Genomic DNA, 20,527 nt, shown 5'->3' with positions numbered 1-20,527 from the left:
TTCTTCAAGTAGCCTCTAAGGTCACTGCTTAAGGTTGCATTTGGCACATTTCATTTTTTGAGTGGCTTTATTACTTACTCAGTTATTTCTCTTACAGCATACCATAATTTATACTTCATTAAGGGGTTGGCCCTGCAGTTCTTACATGAGTAGTCCTGTTGTCGTAGGTTTGACATATTATAGCTGAGTAAGGCCCCGATCCTGCAAATACTTATCCACATGCTTCACTTTGCACATGTGACTATTCCCACTGAAGTCAAGGAAACTACCTGCATGTACAAAGTTAAGCATTTGCATAAACGTTGGCAAGTTTGGGGTCTGAATCCAGAATGAGTGTACTGAAGTCACTGGAATTCCAGATTTGCAGTAACGTAACTCAGAGCAGTGGCCAGATATTATGGCGATTGGTGCTACACCAATATATCTTAGATAGAGAGTTGGAGAAATATTCGGCCCATTTCTTTCTGTAAGACTATACGTGTGAGTAAGAGTTGTGGCATCAGGCCCTAGCTAATTTAACACATTGGTCTGAAACAAACATTTCTTGCCATTTGAAAAGTAATTTTAATCAATGAAGTGTTTGAGAGAATATCATCCAAGGAGTTCTATGCATAATTGAAACCCGGTCTGTTTTTCATTCATTTACAAAGAGGCCTGGACTAACGCATGAGGATAGGGATAGAGAAATGTAGGTGCCCTTAAAGAAGGCAGCACGATCTCTGATGTGATACTGCTAGATTAAATTGCACTGCAGGAGGGCAGGACCCCCTGCTTTGGCTGCCCAGAATCCTCCTGGCCACATTGATCTTGACATGAAACAAGGTTGGAAACAATAAAAATCCCTCCACCTTCAACTGAAACTGAACCTTTTTACAGGGTTGAAAATGCTCAGTTTCTCTCCCTCTCAAAATGCTCAGTTTCTTTGTCTCTCTCTCTCGCACATACACGAACACAAACAAAAGGGAGCCTGTTTGCAGATGACTTCCTACTCAGATATTCAGACCCAGTAATCCGGGATAGGTTTTGCACATGTACTTAACTTCTGGATGGTTACCCATAGTGATGGTTATCAATACCCATCCTTTTGAGATTCACACATCACCATCTGGTTCCACAGTAATGAAATACGGTTGGTGCTGCTAATGTCTACACTCATCTCTTCAGTTAACCCCTGGCTGTATGACTCTTCCTTTCAGTTATTAGATATGGGTGGCAATCAGCTGATCTCTATTCCATCGGACCTGCCAGGATCCCTAGAATATCTGTATCTCCAGAACAACAAAATCACCATGGTATCAGAGAATGCCTTTGAATCCACACCCAACATAAAGGGAATTTTCCTCAGGTAAGGGCATTTTCTACTTTGAGTCTGCACACAGGATGTTCTGCTTTTTTTTCTCTTTTCTGATTGCTTGCTTCGGGGGTGGGGAGTAAGGAAGGGGAGGCATTTAAAATCCTAGCTTCTCCTATGGGCAACTTGATGGTACAGTAATCCAGGGTGCAGCTAGGTTTATATGCAATGAGGGGTTGTGTGTGCACCTCATACACTCACTCTGCTTTGAGTGTTGCATCCTTTTAAATTTCAGTGTTTATAAGAATGGGTCAGACAGACAGATTAGAGAGACAGTAGGATGTCAGTGTACATGCTTGTCATGTGCCCAGATATAGCCAGAAACTAAAAGTTTGGAAGGTCTAATTTTAACTCAGTCAGCCTTGCCACTGATTTTCAGTCCTGAATTTCTATAGTATAGCAAATAAAAGCTTGCTAGTGGTTTGGGGGCATGCATGATTATAGCTTTGCACTGGTAGTTTTGTGGGGAAAGGGTGAGCCCATGATGTGATTATGATGCTTGTATGATCATGGGTGTCATACGGCGATTGGCCTGACCCTCTTAGAGGAAGTGGGATCCAGTGCACCTTGACTGATTACCTGCTGCCTAGTTGAACTTAAGGGGAGATATCTTGCCCTTATAAAGCGGTAGACAGCTGTGGGTGGCTGGCAGATTCCTGCAGACACTGCAGGGATTACAAAGGCTCCTGCAGGGCCCTATGTGAGCAATGGGAAAACATGAGTGGAGAAGGTCTGTGGAGAAGGCCATGTCCAAGTATGGGGTGCTGGGAGAGCAGGAAGACAGAGACCCACAGGGAGAAGGGACTATGTGACCAGCTTAGCACTGGGGTAAAAGAAATAAACTTTAAAGAGAGGACAGACCCTCAGAGAGGAGGGGCTGGGCCCAGCTGAAACTTGAATGAAGACTTCGTATGTTTGAGTTCTATTTTGAATGACTTTGTGCAGCACTTAATGAATTGGACCCCAGAAGGGGAATGTTTTGAATATCTGGACCATGTGGACTTTTAAAGGGGCCCTGAGTGAAGGGGAAATTGAGGCAGGCTTTTGCAAAGGCACCTCTGGCCACCAGGAGGCAATTTGGGAGTGGCTGACCGTTTGATAATTGATCTCTGTAGTGTTGCAGATTGATCATTCTAGTCCTGATGTTGTATAATAACTGATTTTCAATAACCATTTGAAAGTGCCCTGCAGATCTTTTGGGAAGGAGCATTTTCAATCCTGTACCAAAAAACTGAATCTGATTTCTAATATATGGTGATGTAGCTGTGTTGGTCCCAGATTATTAGAGAGACAAGATGGGTGAGGAACTATCTTTTATGGGATCCTCTTCTGTTGGTGAGAGAGACAAGTTTTCGAGCTTACACAGAGCTTACTTCAGCTCAGATCTGAGGAAGAGCTCTGTGTAGCTCGAACGTTTGTCTCTCATACCAACTAGGGTTCCTACCTTTCTTATGGCTGGTAACCGGACCCTCAAGGCCCCGCCCTCTGCTCTGCCCTTCCCCCCAAGGCCCCACCCCTATCGCTTGCTGGATTATCTCCATCCCCCATCTCCCCTTCCAGCTGGGCTCCCTCTGCTCTGGGGCTGGGATGAGAGCTGCTGCAGCCCGACAAGGAGCCCGCCTACAGGTCCCCTTTTCGACCAGACTTTCCGGTCAAAAACCGGGCACCTGACAACCCTATCATCAACAGAAGATGGTCCAGTAAAAGACACACACCGTGTCTCTCCGATTTCTAATATCTTCTATGAATCTAAAGAATCTACAGTGCAGAGGAAATACATAAACCATACATTTGTTCAGCTCCTGGCTCTAGTCATTATCCTTGCTACAGAGGTTGGGGGGACCCCAAAACCAGCATGCCATGTTTGCTGAAGAGGAGATCTCTTACCATTGGTAACAATCAGCAATATTACAGCAAATCTTTTCAACATGGCCGTTTATGCACTTTGTGTGAAACATGCAGAACCACATTCTCAAGTGTGCTATGGCCACTTTACACATCTCAGGTGGCACAAATGGTTCAGATCACACACAAGTGGCAGGGCCATATAGCCATATCCCCCACTGCCATTGTCCTGCACTGAACAGAACTTGCCTGCAGAAGAGTGACCTGGAATATAGGGATAGAAACCCAAAGTTTCAAACTAGTTCATAGCCTTATATTCAGAATTTCAAGTTAATTAAGGACAGAGACTAGAACTGGGTCAAACTTTCAAAACAAAAAGTGAAACTCACCAGCTTTCAGTGCAAACCCCAAACTTGGGCCAAGTTCACTCACTTCTATAAACTTTTCAATGAGTAAGTTTCATACAAGCCTGGGACAATTTATTGTATTTCCTGAGCTCTGTTCAAATTCACAACTCATGAGCATGAAAAGCCCTACAAACCAAGAGGTCTCAGTTTCCCACAGCGCTGACAGAGACTTGATATTTTCCCATCCTTTAGATACAGATGTCTATCCAAGATGCAATTTAGATTAAATAGCATTGAACTAGAAACTCCACCAGATGAAGAGTTTGTTTTTTAACTATATACTTGGTAGGTGAAAGGGCCACATCCTCATCTCATCTATGCTCAGCGTAAATCCAAACTGTGGTGACTAACTTAAATGGAGTTACTCAGGATTTACACCAGTGCAGGTGAAATCAGTTTTTGGTCCAGTAAATGTATGTATTTTTATTATTCTAACAGACTGATGTTGGCAATACTGCTCAGACAGGATTTATAAAACCCCTGGTTAGTATGGAATATTTGATTAATCTGATGTTTTATCCCTGCAGTAATGTGTTCAAAAGCCTGGGATGTGCATGGCATAGTGAGCTTTATATGGTCTGATCTTATTTCTTTATATGCAATTAAACTGCTTTGTGTAACCTACAGATTTGAATCATTCCTTCCTGGATAATTTGATTTGCTTACTATGCAATAATTTAAAAGCCTATTGTCTGTGAATCCAGCTGCTCAGACTTCTGAGAATTTAGTGAGAACTTGGATGCAGATCAGAAACCAAATTTATATAAAAATGTGTGTATATAAAACAAATACGCAAAAACATCTTGCTATACTATTCAGTAAAAGGCCTTGTCAGCCTAAGATATATTTGTCAACAAGAAGCCGTGCGTCATCATACCATTGTAAAACAATAGCATGTGCATCTGGGAATATTTAAGAGAATATAACAGTGACCACATTCAAGAGTGATGGGCCATGCAATAGACATGAATGAGCCTTAAAAATACATATTAGTGTGTTTACATTGTTTACAGATTAACAATTGTTGCACTTTGTTGTGTTTCTGCAGGTAGCCTTTGAGTCAATATTTAAGGGGATAAAATCTAAAACTATCAACAGGTGTCCTTGAGTCTCATAGACAAGCACACTATACTTTGAGAGAGACATTGGACCAATTTCTGTTGGTGGAAAGTACAAGCTTTCGAGCTTCATAGAGCTCTTCTTTAGATCTGGGGAAGGAAACCAGAGTGTCTGAGCTAAATACAAATTGGGATGGATTGTTAAGCACAAAGGTTTACTCACCCTGTAGGAGATCACTTAAAATGAACTGGGCAATTTAGGGTTTGGCAGTGTTGTGTGTTACAAATTGTTGTAATGAGCCATAAAACCAGTGTTTCCAAGGCCACGGTTTTTAGTGTCCAGCAGAGTTATGAATGTAAGTTGCCAGGCTCCTCTTTGGAAGGTGTTGTGCAGGTTTCCTTTGGAGGACGAATACTGAGAAGTCAGATAGGGAGTGCTCGCTTTGTGGAAAGTGTTGGTCCCCGGGTGACCTGGTATTTTTGTCTGTGTGAGTTCATTTGAGAGTGTAGTGATTGTCTAGTTTCATCCATATAGTTGATGTTGGGGCATTTGATGCACTGGATAATGCACACAACCACATGTTGTGATAGGTGTGTGTAAGACTGATGAATCTTGAAAGGTTGTGTGGGATTTTGATCATGGTAGCAGACGAGATATGTCTGCAGGTTTATCATCTGATGTTCTGGCAGGGTCTGGTGCCACTTCAATTTGGTGGGTCCTGGTCTGTGGGGAACTTGCCTCTGCACACCATCTTCAAAAGCAAGCCTGGGAACTTAAATTCATAACTCTGCTAGATGTGAAAAACCATGGACTCAGAGACACTGGTTTTATGGCTCATTGCAACTATCTGTAAAACACCCCACTGCCTTCTAACCTTCAATTACCCATTTCATTTTATGCGGTCTCCTACAGCAGCGTTTCTCAACAACCAATCTGTGGACTGGTGCCAGTCCCTAAGATCTCCCTCACACAGTGTAGGAAGGCAACAAGCCGGTCCCTGGAATCAAAAAGGTTGAGAAAGATTATCTCACCTACCTTGTCTCTCTCATATTCTGGGACCAACACAACTACAACCTCACTGCAAACACACTATACTTTGAAACTTAGGACATGCAGCTGGTACCATTTCCCTGTGGGAGGAAAAGTACTGGGTGCTGGGATAAAGAATACATAGGGGAGACTTTCCAATACTGTGATTTTTCTCTGCTGTGTACAGCTGTAGAAATTAGGGGCAGGGTAATAGATGGAATCTGGAACAATTGTTTCTCTGACAGCCAGATCAGTTGGAATCCCAGTGAGCAGTTACTCTGTGTATCACTCACATTTTCAGGATTTCCCTGCTGTAAAAGTCCTTTGTCAATTGTGGTAGTTAAAAATAATCAGGGTATATAAATAACTGCCTCACCTGGCTGCTCACAGATCATTACCTTCCATCTCTTCCTCTCCCCATCCAAAAGGGCCAAGTCCTCTGGTTTTACTCAGTCCTCAGCCAGAAGTCTCAGTTTTGTCTGAGTAAAAACCACTTATGGACTTCAGGATTTGGCCTCTGCATTTTGGCATCCAGGCTGTTGAACCTGGGACTTATTAAAAAATGTCCATCTTTAAAAGGCCCTGCTCTCAGAAGTGTCATCCTAGAGTCAGGCCAATCAGCATTTGAACTTTGAACAATGCTGCTTTTTTAGGCTGGTACAATACTTCTCGGAGTGGTATTGTGTGCCAGGCTGAAGTTATGGCAAGTTTGTACCCAGGCTACCTTCTTATCTCCAAACACTCCTGTGTTTGTAGAAGGTGTACTGTACTTTGCATCTACAGAGATTATATATTGTAACATAAAGGCAAAGTTCAAAATTAGAATGTAGCACACTGCAGAGAACAGTTATTTTAAACACAGCGGTCACACTTTTGTTTTGAAGGTACAATAAGATAGCGGTTGGAGCAGTGAAGGAAAGTACATTCCAAAGCCTAAAGCATTTACAGGTGCTGGATATTGAAGGGAACTTTGAATTCAGTGATACTTCAAAGAACAGGGATAATTCAGAAGAGGAGGAGGAAGAAGAAGAAGAGGAAGAATCAAGATAACTATGCACATACTCAAGCACATCATGTGGTAGGTAACCATCCTACTATACCTACTCAAGGGTCCAATCCTGAAACCTTTACATAAGTAACCTTAATTCACAAGAGTAGTGCAATTGAAGTAAATGGAATTACTCATCCTGGGTAAGAGTTGGAGTATTGGACTCAAAGACCCACCTGAAAATATAAAGGGACAGAGATGGCACAGTCAAAGCTGGTTGGAAAATTTCTCTTAAAAAATCATTGTGAATCTGGTGTTTATCAAAAATACTGGACAGACCCTAGCAGCCTCTGATTATCCCCACAGCAGGTACAGCACTGGAAGCAGCTGCACTTTCCAATTTGCCCCCATGATGTGTCTCAGCTATGGCCTGGTGGGATGGCCTCTTGGGATGACAAAGTCTCCATGCCCACTTGCAACCCACATTGATACCAGTGTGGCTCTTTGATCCACTCAAATAGCTGGACTGCATTTAGAGGCTTCTGTCTGCTAATGCCTGTGAGCTAATAATCCTGTAGCTTGAGGCTCATGCTTTTAGATCCAGATAATGACCAATCCATAGGGTCACTATTACATATTCACCACCCCTTCCAAGGCTGAAACAAGAGTCCCAATTGTAGCGGAGGTGGTATTTGTATAATTAGTGTTGTCCATTGTGGGTTGTACTGAAACCATTACAACTCATTTCACATAGGTTCAATGAAGAGCCTCCAGATCATGACAAGTCCAAGTCACTAACGACCTGGGCTGATTTTGAGCTGGTGACCTAGAGATGAAGAGCTCTGTATCTCATTACCAATCTGATTAGCCAATTAATCCCTCTATTTGAACTTTTTTCTCTCTTCTATTGTACATGATAAGGTGGAGGAACAGCAGTGTTTGGAGACCATTGATTATTTAAAAGTATAATGAGATTCAAAAAAGAATTAGATAAGTTCATGTAGGACAGATCCCTTAATAGCTATTAGCCACGATGGTCAGGGATGCATCCTCAAGTTCTAGTTCTCTCTAAACCTCTGACTGCCAGAAGCTGGGACTGGACGACAGGTGATGGATCACTTGATAATTGCCCTGTTCTGTTCATTGCCTCTGAAGCATCTGGCACCGGACCCTGTCAGAAGATGGGATACTGGGCTAGATGGAGCATTGGTCTGACCCAGTATGGCCATTCTTATGTTTTTATTATTGTTTGCTGTGCAGTGCTCTATTCTTAAAAAAACGACTTTTATAGGTGGGAAGGTGGCAGGAGACAAGGTACATACTAGCTTTTTGCCACTGGAGATCCAAGCTCAAATTTGGATTTGGTTAGATATGAAAACAAATGTGGACTCCGTCCTAGAAAATGTTTTCATCTTAGAGTATGGAACAGTTCAGTACTGGGGACTGTCTCCTTGAGACATCAGCATTGGACCAGAGCAGGAGCTACTGGGAAAGTCAAATATTAGACCCATGCCTGTGCTATCCGTAAAAGTACAACAGAACTAGTGGTCAAACTAACCTTCTAGGAAAATAGTTTATATTTAATAACTCAGGGTACATTTAACCTTCTAATAAGTACATCTCTGCTTTGGGCCAGGACACATCTGACTTCTGTCAGCATGCATTAAGCCTGCGTTTTGAATCACAAGCTCCAAAGTTATGTAACTCTGATTTTTGCCTTCCTTATATTATGTATTGCAGGAAAACGTATGGAAAATGACCTGTATTCCTGTATCTATATATAGATATACTGAGAGCACTCAGCGAAACATGCGGTGAATTACACCCAGACTATTTGTGGCACTGGGCCAGGCTTGATGAAGACAGCCTGTTACAGTGCTTTAATCAGGGAGAGACCCTGAATGCCATCCCGAAGCTTCCAATTCATCTTATACAAGACTCTGGATCATAAGGAATTGCTCTGGAACTCACAAAAGCTGGCTTTTGTTTCTTCTATTTCTCTTCCCCTACCATTTCCATCTATAATAACAATATGGGACTGTTTTGAACACATGCCTTCAGATGCTGTTTTTGTCACTCCATTTTAAGTGAACCATATATACGTTTTGTCTCTTTTCTCTCACCCCGAACAGGTGGATAGTTGATCAAGAGGGATGGGTATTTACAGTAGCTTCATCTGTGGAGCAATATATGAGGCATCTTTATCACCAAACAGCAATAGGAACAACCAGACTGGATTAATCCATTCCTCTGTTAATACAATATGTATATTTGGATGAGAAAAGCAAATTAAGGCTGGATCCCATAGTAACTTATCCCTACTATCAAAGCCTGCAGTATACACCAGTGCTAGAAAGGTTTTTAAAACAAAGCAACAACTATTGTACATATATAAAAAAAGAAATGCATTTCTACATTATAGTCCTTGTCAAAGTTTCTGTCCCGCTGCTTTTTGTCCATGAGGCATTTGTACAAATATCCCAGAATAGTGGCCAGGTGAATGGACCAAATAATATTTAGGAGCTGGACAGCAGCACACATTCTCAACTAGATGCATACTGTATAGCATACATACTTAAGAGCCTGATCCTGTGACCACCAAAGCCAGTGAGAGTCGTGGGTACTCAGAACCTCTCATAAGCAGACCCTAAGATGTCATTAAGGACAGTTAGAGGGGGGGTTTCTCATCACAGTGCCAGACTGGGGACCCAACCCTTGCAGGACCTCCTGTAAGATCTTCAGTGCCCTCAGTTCCTACTGAAATCATGGAACAGACATGAAAAAATAAGAATCAAAGCATAAGGGCTGTGAGGTTCTAATCTGTTTGTAATGTCCTTCATCTGATCAATCTAATCAGTGCAAGGAAGTTGTTGATTCAGTGAGGGTTTCTGGTTGAGCACATGTTTTGCATAATGTGCTCCTAAGATTTATTTGCAGGTGTTGCCTTGGCTTGTTTCTACACCAGCTGTTTTCCCTACTGGAGAAAGTCTAGTTATACATTCTCCCTTTTGATTTCTCCAGCACATGAGTTATTCCAAGGCCTTGCCAGTTCTCATGTGGGGAAAATTTAACATGGCCACAAGTCACAGAAGGAAAAAAAAAGCAAAAATTACTTCCAAAACAAAGAAAAAACAGAAATCCAACATTAAATGTGAACAAGAAATACAAACGTGAGCTTTAATTATGTGTTTGAGGCAAAAAATCAACTGCCAACTGATTTCTGGACTAGATTTCCACATAGAGCTGTATATGGATCACTCAGAATAACTATCACCCCACAAAACAGATCAATTTACAGCACCCCCAAACTATTGAGTGTATTTCTGAGGTAACATACAGATATCAGAGTTGCCATGAGACCGTAGACAGCACCCTCTGAAGATGTAAGCAGAGTAATAAGAGAAAGCATAGTTTAAAATGTTGAATATATTTTACAAAGTTGTCTCAAACCTGCAACCCCTCTCTTTGCAACCCTGGCCAATATTTACGTTACCTTATGTACGAGTGAATCTTCAGAATCTTCAAACAGCTGAAGGTTTCTCTCTACCTATTACTATTGGAATGCAGTGGTGGTAAAGGTGGGGTCCATCTAACAACTTATTCCCCCCACCACAATCAATCAGTCACCTGATTTTTTTTCCAGGGAGTTGCTGAGCACCTTTTGATTCCCATTAAACTTTCCATTTCATTTGAGTGCTCCTGGGAAGCGGCTGAGTGCCCTCATCTGCCTCTGAAATTAATAAGAATTGAGAGTATTCAACACTTCCCAGGACTGGGCCCCCTAGGGCAAGTATCAGCATTTGCTAAGGAAGGCCTAGCTTCAGTCTGAGGGCCAGAGTCTGCTTTCTTTTACACCAGTGTAAATCTGGAATAACTTGACTGAAATAAAGAAAACTGCTCTGGCTTTATACCAGCATAACTAAGACCAGAATCTGGCCTTAGGCTTAAAGAAGCCACTGTCTCCTCAATAAAAATATGACACAAAAAATGCATTTTGTCCATCACAAGCTAACCTACTTTGCTGCTCAAAAAAGAACTATAGGTCTGATTCCTCATTGCACAGCTTCTTATATCATTTCTGCTTGTGCAAAATAGACACAAAATTCTGTCAAACCAAAATAGTGGGGTTTGCAACTCAGTTTGCACAGATCTAAATGTCTCCACTCCCTCCTCCTTTGTAGAGAATCAGGACCCCTTGTCCAGATCCCTGGCTCTATTCCAGCTAAGTGTGCTCTACCCTGCCAGCTCAGAAGGGCTAGAAAGCCAGCATTACCAGCCAGCTGGGGATTCCCTGGTTGATGTAGAGCCAGCATATTTGGCTGTTGGCAGGATGTGGCTGGGGCAGGGGGTATGGTTGGAATGCTTCTGCATCATGGAGAGCCCCAGCTGCAAAGACCTCTGGAGGATTTGTCCGAGGGTCTTAACCAGCCCCTGAAGCACTAAGGATCAAGGGACCCAAAGATCAGGGCTTCTGTTTTTATCCCCTGTGACAAAAATGAGGACAGGTTAGAAATCAGCTGCTTAACTTATAATACTGCTCCAAGAAAAGAAATATAATCTAGAGACCAACATAACCACCACAGGGTATGACTTTGTCTTCTTCCGTTGCTCCTGTTGCTCAGACTTTGAGAAGAAAGATCTGAAGTTGATATGCATGTTGTTGGTAGTGAAATGCTCAGATCTGGAATATCTGTCCTAGCAGCATTTTACTGAGCCTGCATTTCAACACACAATATGTTTGCATGGCCTGTATGAGGGTGTATACAAATGAAGGCCTCAATTTAATTTTTTTCTTAAAACCCATTTTCCATACTAAGGAGACAGTGCACAAGTCTGAAAAAAAGAAAAATAAGATTTTTCTGAGCTTGGACAAAATTCTTCACTGCAGCAACGGTGCAAATATTTTTGACGGGATCTGGTTCATATAGAGAAGATGCAAATAAAATTGTACAGCATAAGGCCATGCACACACCAGTCAGTTCCGTGGTATTGTAGATGTGTAATGGTTTGCAATACCACCAGCACACCAACTCTTATAGTAAACTTTTTAAAGAGGTACTATACAAATACCCAAAAAATCAAGTGCTACAGGCTATTAAACCAAGATCTTTTAAAAAGTAAAGCGGTGTTAGGAGAAATATATTGTTTAAGTTGAGATTTTTCTGAAGTGCTTAAGGAAGTTAGGTGCTTTTTAAAATCCCTCCCTAAAATGATCCTTGTATTTTAGAACACTGTATTAACCTTGACTGGTTTTGAAACCTCCCTAGACACAACTGTCTATTTCAATACAGTTATGGAATGAGATCCTTGTAGTTGCTGGGACTGTAATATTGGAAATGACTTAGTTTGTGTTAGGTTTTCTATCCTTTTACTAATCCCCTTTCTACTCCGTGGTTCATGCTATGAGAGTAGCGAGTGAAAGTTAACATCTGAGCCTGCTTTAGCTTAGGTGAAATGAGTTAATTGACTTTGGTCCAGAGCTATGTTGCAGTCGGTCCTATGAAGAATCTCTTAACTACCTATTGAAGTTCTTACAGTGGCACCAAGCCAGTGTAAGTACCTGTAAGGCAAAGGGTTGAATGGGCATTGAAACTAACCCTCAGACAACTGGAGTTAGCCCTCCAATTCAGAGTGAGAGAAGCTTGCACTGTCGTTACCTTTTTGTGGATTTAGAAAAACATTGTCATGGATGTTAACCCAAAAAAACCTGACCTACCTAATTATCCCAGTGGTAAGTCCTCACCAGCAAGACTCAATCTTTATTACTTTCCTTCAAACTGAAACCTTCTGAGGGATTCTGGTTCTTCCTGAAGCTGCAACTATTGAAGAGGAACAAGGTTAGTGGTTTATTTTAGTGAGATTTAAAACAAACAAGTGAGTGTGTGTATGTTCCTCTTCCCTTATAGGATGCAGAGCCCCATTCTCGCAGAAAAACTTCCATATACTGCTCTGCCAAGTGTCTAACAACTTCTCATTAATGACTGGAGAACAGACTGATTCCTGCCATCAGGGTATGGGCCAAAGACAACATCTCACATATATTAGGTAGAGAGGGAAATGTCCTGTTGGGCTAGCCAGTCCTAATCCAGTTAGGGCAGGATTCATCCCTACGCTATATTTTCTAGAATTTTTGTCTAGTCTATTATTTATATTACAGAAGTGCCTACAGGCCACAATTGCAGTTGGGTCCCCATTGTGCTACCCACTCTACAGATTCATAGGGCTAGATCCACAAAGGGGCCTTAGGCTTTGCAGTGCCTAAACTAGGCAATGGGAAATGCTGAGGAGCGGGGTGGGGCCTAAAACCTGCCCAACAAAAGGAGTTAGGTGCCTAATGGGAGGCACCGTTCTCTTCTTGGGATCCACTGCTACCCAACCTCTCTTGTTGTTAGGTACCTAAGTCAAGTCAGTCATTTCAAACAAATAAGGAAGAGCCCTTATACCCAGTAGTCACAGCAGTCAGGATGTGGGAGACCCACTCTGATGCAGAGTAACAACTTGAACCCAGTTCTCTCTCTTCCAGGTAAGTGCCTAGCATCTGCGTGATTGGGGTGGGTCTCTGTCTCTCCTGAGAAAGCTTTATATAAAATACTTATTCATTGGAGTAGGGACTTGAATTTGAGTCTAACATCCCACATGAGCCCTTAACCCCTGTGCTGTAGAGTCCTTCTCATGCTCTTCTTCACTGGCTTAATGAATATTTAAGTATTTTATACAAAGTGGAACAGTTTCAACAGGAGACATTGAGTGAGGCCCTACCAGATATGTACCTGGAGGTGAGATAGGCAGGGAATCAGCTAGTTTGAAGATCTAGCTGGGGCTTGCATAAGCTAAACGTCAGGTGTCAGAACTGAGGTGACTTTGCACATGCCTGCTAGCAGAAATTTAGGTGCCCTGGGGACTTTACTGACAGAAATGTAGGTGCCTAGGGAATTTAGGTGCCCAAAGGGTTTGGTGGCAACTGAGTGGGAATTTTGGATTTAGGTGCCTAAAGTGGCAGTTAGGCATCTAAATCCCTTTGTGGATCTAGACTAGTCAGCAGTCCCTGCTCTTAAGAATTTACAATCTACAAACCACAGGACCTTCCTCTTCCTAGCAATCATCAGTACTGTCCAGATCTCCAAGTCCCTTGCACCCCCCGTCCAGATCGCAGCTCCGTTCTTCCTGCAATTGCTGCCATTACACACCCCCTTATTGCCAACCAATCTGCCCTCCTACCCCTCTTGCCTCAGATCTGACACTGTCCATCCCCCCACCCACTCCCGATTCAGTTCAGCCCCCCTTAAATCCAACCACTCTCCCATTTCAGCTTTGCCTCCTCACTTCCCCACTCCTGCCACAGCTCCATCATCACCCACATCAATGCAACCCCCCCAACTCAGCTCCTTCTCTCCACGTGCTCCCATTCCTGTCTCAGATCCACCTCCCAACTTCCCCTCCCACTCTGCACCCCACACCCTCTTCCTGCCAGTCCCCTCACTCTCTTTAACCCATAGCGTGCTGCCCCCCACGCACTCCCCCCCATTGCTCTTACACCCATCTCCCAATGCACTGACACCGCTACTGCTCATCCCCCACACCCAGGTTCAAACCCCACCACCGCTCTCCACTGCTGTTCCCCCTCCTCCTGCTGGACCCCATAACTCACCCTTGGAGACTTCAGGGCCTGAAGTGGGGAGGGACAGTGGTGATTCCACCATACCATCCCTACCATAAGCTGCTTCTGGGAGTGGATGTGCCCCTCACCTTCCCCCAGTCTATAGGGAGGAGTCTGCAGAGACGGAGCAGCCTCATGTCAAGGCCCAGGCTTGCCTCCCCCCTACAGGCAGGGAGACCCTGTGAGGAAGGGTCCTGCCATATCAGATATCCCGCCCCCCCACCCTGCCCAGAGGTGCAGCGTCCCTGTGAGACAGGGCTCTGACTGACAACCCCATTCACACTGGGGGATGTGGCTTCTCCAGGCCCACCCCATCGGGCACAGTCTGAAGTGTGAGGCCCAGGCTCTGAAAGGCAAAACAGCCTGGGGCAAAACAGCCCTGTCCAGAAGATGGGGCCTCCTCATGGATTGAGGGGGCACCCTGAAGATCTCCCTTGGAAGAGGGGGCAGAGGCCTGCTGAAGAGAAAAGCCCAGTCAGGCAGCCGCAGAAGCTGATGGGAGAGGAAGGGAGAACGGCCACTGCCCTGTCTGAAAACTGCACACGGTGAGTGCTGTGGGGAATGCCCAGGAGCCTGGGGAAGAGCAGCTGGGCTGTGGGGGGCGAGGGAGGTTCAGAGCTGGTTAAGGGGATGTGTTGGTGGGGTATGAGAGCTGCAGCCGGGCTCCTTCTCTGCCATAAACTGCTCCAGCTGCCCTTCTCCCCGCCCCCAAGCATGGTGGTGGGGGGATGCTGCTGAGGCAACTAGTGAAGCGCAGGCACAAACACAGCTACTGCATCCACTCCTGTGGGTCATAGGCCCCTCTAACGACCACTGGAGGTCACCTCTTGGTGCAGGGAGGTTGGTGCGTCATTAGAGAGAAAGTCCACCTGGGGAGCCTGGCCCCACAGAGAATTGGTAGGATGAGGCAGCTGAATTCCCATGCCCAGGAGGCACCGTGGTGCTATGTCAGAATTGAAATATTTTGGGGTTTGGATATTCCCCTTTGGTAAAAAAAAAAAAAAAAAAATCATTTTTCCAAAGAAAGCAGACACTTCTTTGGTGAAAATTTTAGTTTAATTGAAAATCCAGTTTTCTATGAGGAGGAAAAAAGAACATCAAAAAGTCTGGGTGGAAAGATTTTGACCAGTTCTATCCCTTACCCATCATGGGGCTTGTTAAAAGAACCTTCCTTTTCACAAGGGAATTCTATGACAAGCCCTTAAATGAATAGGTGGGCATCATTTCTGTGGGAGCCCTTCCTCCTGGCCTTGCAGGGACATAGCTGGGGGAAGGGAGGGAGAGTGAAGTTATCTCCCCCCCCCCGCCCCCGCAATCAGGCAGCAGTGCTGGGGGAAGGAACTGCAAGCCCTCCTTTCCTGAGGAAGAACAGCAGCTGGGAGAGCCTGGAGACTCTTTCCCCCAGACCCCCATTAGGAGGGTGCAGGGGGAAGTGGTTTGGGGCCACCAAGAGAACCCTGTAGCACCCCCAGACAACTGAGGAGCTGGGCTGTCACGCCAGCTCCTGAGGTGTGTTTAGGGCAAGTCCCATCTCCCTGCCCCCTTGCAGGCAGGAGAGAGGAGGCTTGTTCCCTGAACTGCCACAGGAGGTGGGGTTGCTGCATTAGTAATACAACTCCCTGCGGACACAGCTGGACTGGGAACTGTGTTTGTCATGCTATCAGCTGCCCTTTCTATGGTCCATAGGGTGCTTGCGTGAAGACAGAGGTGACAGTTGGAAGCTGAAAGTTTGGGAGGAACTTGGCTCTCAACCCCACTGCACCTGTAGCAGCTGATGTATGGTAGGGAGCTATGCACCTGAGAGTCCTGCAGTTCTCCACTGCATGCCCCCTGACCTGGTCCATGGCAGAGTTGAGAGTGCAGGCCTGAGGAATGCAACTCCCAACTCCATTCTGCTTGCAGCTGTGCTCACCTGGGGACTCTGTGTTAGCAGGCTGGTTTTTTGTTTTTGTTTTGGTCTGGGAATAACTGCTTTATAAGTTCTAGTACACTCAAATGAGGTTAGAGAACTTGAGTTCAAGACTTCATGAAACGCAGGCTGCTTTATTCAAGTGGTTTCTCTCCCGACTGGAGAGAATTTTATGGAGGCCATTGCAATGTAACAAAGTAATTACTAGTGTAAGCAACAGTGAGTGAATTCCCTAAAGAAGCCTTGCATTCTGCATTTTTATTAAGGAAAATGTTGGTGTTATATTGCTACTCTGATTCATCGTCATGCATTTATGAAGTCAGCCAGCTGGAGTTATATATGGAGGGCGTGGATATTGAATGTATCGTACAATCAATCAGTCATACAAAGTGTTTCCACTGAAAAATCTTCAGTTGCAAATCCAAGAACATTAAACAGACCAACACCAAATGCTGTGTCTAAAATGTCCACATTGTAAATGCTTTTAAAACATATGCTAAGGTTCTCAAATTGTTTTATACAATGGATGGGTTTTTTCCCATGGAAATACCAAAACCTATTTGTAGTGTGAGATTATGGCAATGTCAAGGATGTTGTTTTGGTTTGGTAAATGAGACTAAATTTGCAATAGTCTCTCAGCCACAGATGAAGGAATTAGTATGTCTCATGCTTGAGTCACCCTGGGTGTGGTAGCATGTTATATTGACAACCTGGCAACCTTAGAAAAAAATTTGTGGGTAGGTCTTCACTGTAGAATTAACTCAGGCTTTTACCTGGGTGTGGTCCCTAATCCCACTCCTATCCACATGCAAAACCCTCTCACTGAGTTCAGTGGTACTTTCAACCTGGGCTAGAAAGCTCATCTGGGTTTGTGGGCTAAAAGTCATTTGAAGCTTTCACTGAAGCTGTTAGCCCACCTACTTTGCATTATATGCTAAATCACTTGAGTGCTGATAGTCCTCCAATGCCTTCCCACAATTCCTGCGGTGTACCAAGAAGGACAAACAAGTTCTCCCACAGTTCTCTTAAAAAGAATCATAGAGCAGGTCAGTTTACTGCAGCACAATGGGATAGGCCCACAGCTAGCAACACACGCAGGTGAGTGCAACACCAGTGAGTACCCAGTGACTCTGGTTTGGCTTTGCAATGTGGCAGTTTGCACCTGGACTGTTTGCACCTACTCTCGTGTACTGATCACCTGAGTGAAAACGTACCCTGAGTATTCTCTTTCTGAATCTTCTAATGTGTAAATAATGACAACTTGAGCTGTGCCCAGCCGCAATTCTGGATCCAATCCCCTGCCCCAGGTTTTGGGACAGTTAGCATTTGGCTGTCAGCTTTGTATATAGGGCCTTTCTCCACTAATATGCATTTGTGTGCTTCGTTCAGTTTATATGTCATCTACATGTAACGAATAATTTGACGTAGATATAGTCATTCCTGTATAAAAATCTGAGGGGCGGGGGCAGGGTCCATTTTAAAACAATGTATTCCTGCTGAGTAAATTATTGATAAACTGAAAATTAGGCAAATCTCTGAATTTTGAGTGTAACTATGTTTTCAAGAAATAAAGCCACCAAAGATTAAAAACACTCAACATATTTAAATGGAACAGAATATTGGCAGATTAGGGCGCAAAATGTCTAGTTTGATTTGGCTCTGTGTAATTACCACATGTTTTTAATAGCCTAGTAGTAAAAACCAATAAAACCACTAGAACCAGTGAAATCATAATGAAACATTTCAACGTTGGTATTTTTTTCTGTTTGTTTTTGCTTTTTCTTCTAGCCCCTACAGTGGTTGTGGTAGATGCAATGTGAGATATCAGTTAACATAAAACATTTTTAATTCTGCTTCTCTTGCTTTTTCCATCTTATTAAAATACCCTTCTCTGGGAAAAATTGCTAAAGATGTAATGTCCCTGTAAGCAGGGTCTGAATGTACTCTCCCCTGACAGCTAATTGGGGAGGGAGAGACTACAAAAGCAAACTGTATTTACATGTTTCAGAGTAACAGCCGTGTTAGTCTGTATTCGTAAAAAGAAAAGGAGTACTTGTGGCACCTTAGAGACTAACCAGTTTATTTGAGCATGAGCTTTCGTGAGCTACAGCTCACTTTATCGGATGCATAGCATATCGTGGAAACTGCAGAAGACATTATATACACACAGAGACCATGAAACAAAACTTCCTCCCACCCCACTCTCCTGCTGGTAACAGCTTATCTAAAGTGATCATCAAGTAGAGCCATTTCCAGCACAAATCCAGGTTTTCTCACCCTTCCCCCCCCCCCCCACATACAAACTCACTCTCCTGCTGGTAATAGCCCATCCCTCTTTGAAACCTCTCTTTATAATGCGCATGATAATCAAGGTGGGTCATTTCCAGCACTAATCCAGGTTTTCTCACCCCCCCCCCCACACACACCCCTCCAAAAACCACACACACAAACTCACTCTCCTGCTGGCAATAGCTCATCTTACATGAACACACCTACTCTGCATAGGTATCTAGCAGACAGGAGCTGTGTAGCTGCAAGTGATCAGCTTTGGCTGGTGTTGGGTTACAAATCACTTTAGTTGTGCTGGGCATAGGTGACTGAGTTTGTCACCTTTGCCACTCCCAAATTCTGGGGCTATTCTGCACTGGCATACTCCCCCGGGTAGATTAGAGCAGTCTCAGGGCTTCTCTTTGCTATGCTGGCTGCTGGTAACCCCCAAGGGCTGCTTTAATTGCCAGGGATGAGTGGGATACAGATATGCCCTGGCCAGGCACCTTTTCCCCCAGCCATGCCTTCTGTACCCAGGCTAGGGATCCACTATGGCAGTTCTGGCAATCCCCCTCAATACTGGGGGATTCCTTGAAGGGATGTCTAAGCTGCCTTTAAAGCTGCTTTGTGCCACAGGAGTGATGCAGATAAGCCAACATAAAGCTGAGGACCTGGGCCAAAGTGTCCCTGATAATAAATTCCAGGAATATAACTACACATTCTTAATTGATGTAATTTCCTATGTTATTTCCTCCAGTTAATCTCTCTCTCTCTCTCTCTACATGGGGATTCTGCAGCTGTGGCAACAGGTATGAGCAGCATCAGCTGGTTTGCAGATGCCATGTCTGTACCCTCCTCCAAGAGGGGCCTTTGATGCTGCCAAAAAGTCCACTAGCGTCTCACAGATGCACTGCCTGATTCCTGAAATAGGAGTGAAAGCAGAAGCAGGAGACATTCTTCCGCTGGCATTGGATCCATGCTGCTAGTTCCGGTTGCTGGGAAGTAGCTAAGCTGGATGTGCCGATGGGCTAACAGCATTTCCAGTCTGTGCCATGGGCTGGCCAGACAAGTTCTCCCACAGTACACCATGAATCAAGCCCGATTGCAGCCACAGCTAGCATGGGCAGTAAGAACCCTGGGAGATGCCCCCAGAAGCCAGAGTGTCTAACTTGTGTCTGCGTAATGCAGTATGGAGGTCTCAGCACAGCTATGAGGCTTGCATAGCAATGCAGTATGGACGCTCAAGCGTGAGCTTGGAAAGAATGAGTCTGCAGGCCTGGGTCATGCAGATCTGGGTTTAGTATATAGTGCAGACATACTTCTAGAGGTCCCAATCAGAGTCCCATTTGAGTGATGCACTGGACAAACATAAAGAAAAGATAATCCGGGTCCCAAAGAACTTACATACAATCAAAGTATAAAATTAGAGACTGCGGGTGAATACAACAAACTGACAAGGTAACAGTGAGTTATGATCAGTGTAAGAGGCAGTAGTCACAGCACACTGGCATACAGAAGGCATGCACTGCAGTGATGGCTGAAGTTTTTAATGGCACCGTTGACACAATGTGAGCTAAACATTTAATATTCTCAAAGCAAAGTCTAAGCTATTTATCAATGGGGTATAGGTGCCCAATACAACTAGCAGAGCATTCATTTTAAAGTACATTTCCTTCCTGTCCAGAGACCCTATAAAAATGTTTCCATTTTGCAATTTAATATCTAAGACTTCCCCATGACCCACCACCAAAAGATGGTGAGAGAAGGTAAACCATTATGTAGGATTAAAGATATTCATTAGATAAGCAAGACTCACTCAGGACCACTGGCTTCTTCCTCTGAGTGAGAAAGCTTTTCCTTCTGAGAGGTGTATTTTGTGGAAATTATACCATTTTCTAATGCTAGGATTGATTTGGGTCTCTTGAGGCCTCACCACACTCTTATGAGCTGCCATACCTCTAAACTCATGGAAGCATTCAGGTTAAGATCTTAATGTTTGCTGTGACTGTTCCAG

General features: G+C 44.0%; 1 protein-coding gene and 1 long non-coding RNA gene across 5 annotated transcripts in view; one reads left to right on the top strand and one right to left on the bottom strand.

Moving 5' to 3' along the window:
* PODN (podocan) overlaps positions 1 to 9,770 on the top strand; it is a 41,933-nt gene extending 32,163 nt beyond the window's left edge. For all 4 annotated transcript variants that reach the window (XM_007062177.4, XM_043521095.1, XM_043521094.1 and 1 more), the window contains exons 9-11: positions 1,197 to 1,345; positions 6,576 to 6,769; positions 8,420 to 9,770. In XM_007062177.4, the coding sequence (XP_007062239.3) occupies positions 1,197 to 1,345; positions 6,576 to 6,741 (315 nt within the window). In that variant the 3' untranslated portion in view covers positions 6,742 to 6,769; positions 8,420 to 9,770. The remainder of the gene's footprint in view (positions 1 to 1,196; positions 1,346 to 6,575; positions 6,770 to 8,419) is intronic.
* Positions 3,061 to 18,956, bottom strand: LOC122461443. The gene is made up of 3 exons (XR_006283330.1): positions 18,728 to 18,956; positions 12,709 to 12,710; positions 3,061 to 3,073 (listed from the first exon to the last, which is right to left on the bottom strand). It is a non-coding gene; the product is annotated as an uncharacterized LOC122461443 (long non-coding RNA).
* Positions 18,957 to 20,527: the final 1,571 nt, after the last annotated feature.

Source organism: Chelonia mydas, chromosome 8 (genome assembly GCF_015237465.2).
Source record: "Chelonia mydas isolate rCheMyd1 chromosome 8, rCheMyd1.pri.v2, whole genome shotgun sequence".
Taxonomy (NCBI): Eukaryota; Metazoa; Chordata; order Testudines; family Cheloniidae; genus Chelonia; species Chelonia mydas.
The sequence above is the reverse complement of the archived record's forward strand: the minus strand, read 5'-3'. Positions and strand labels throughout refer to the sequence as shown.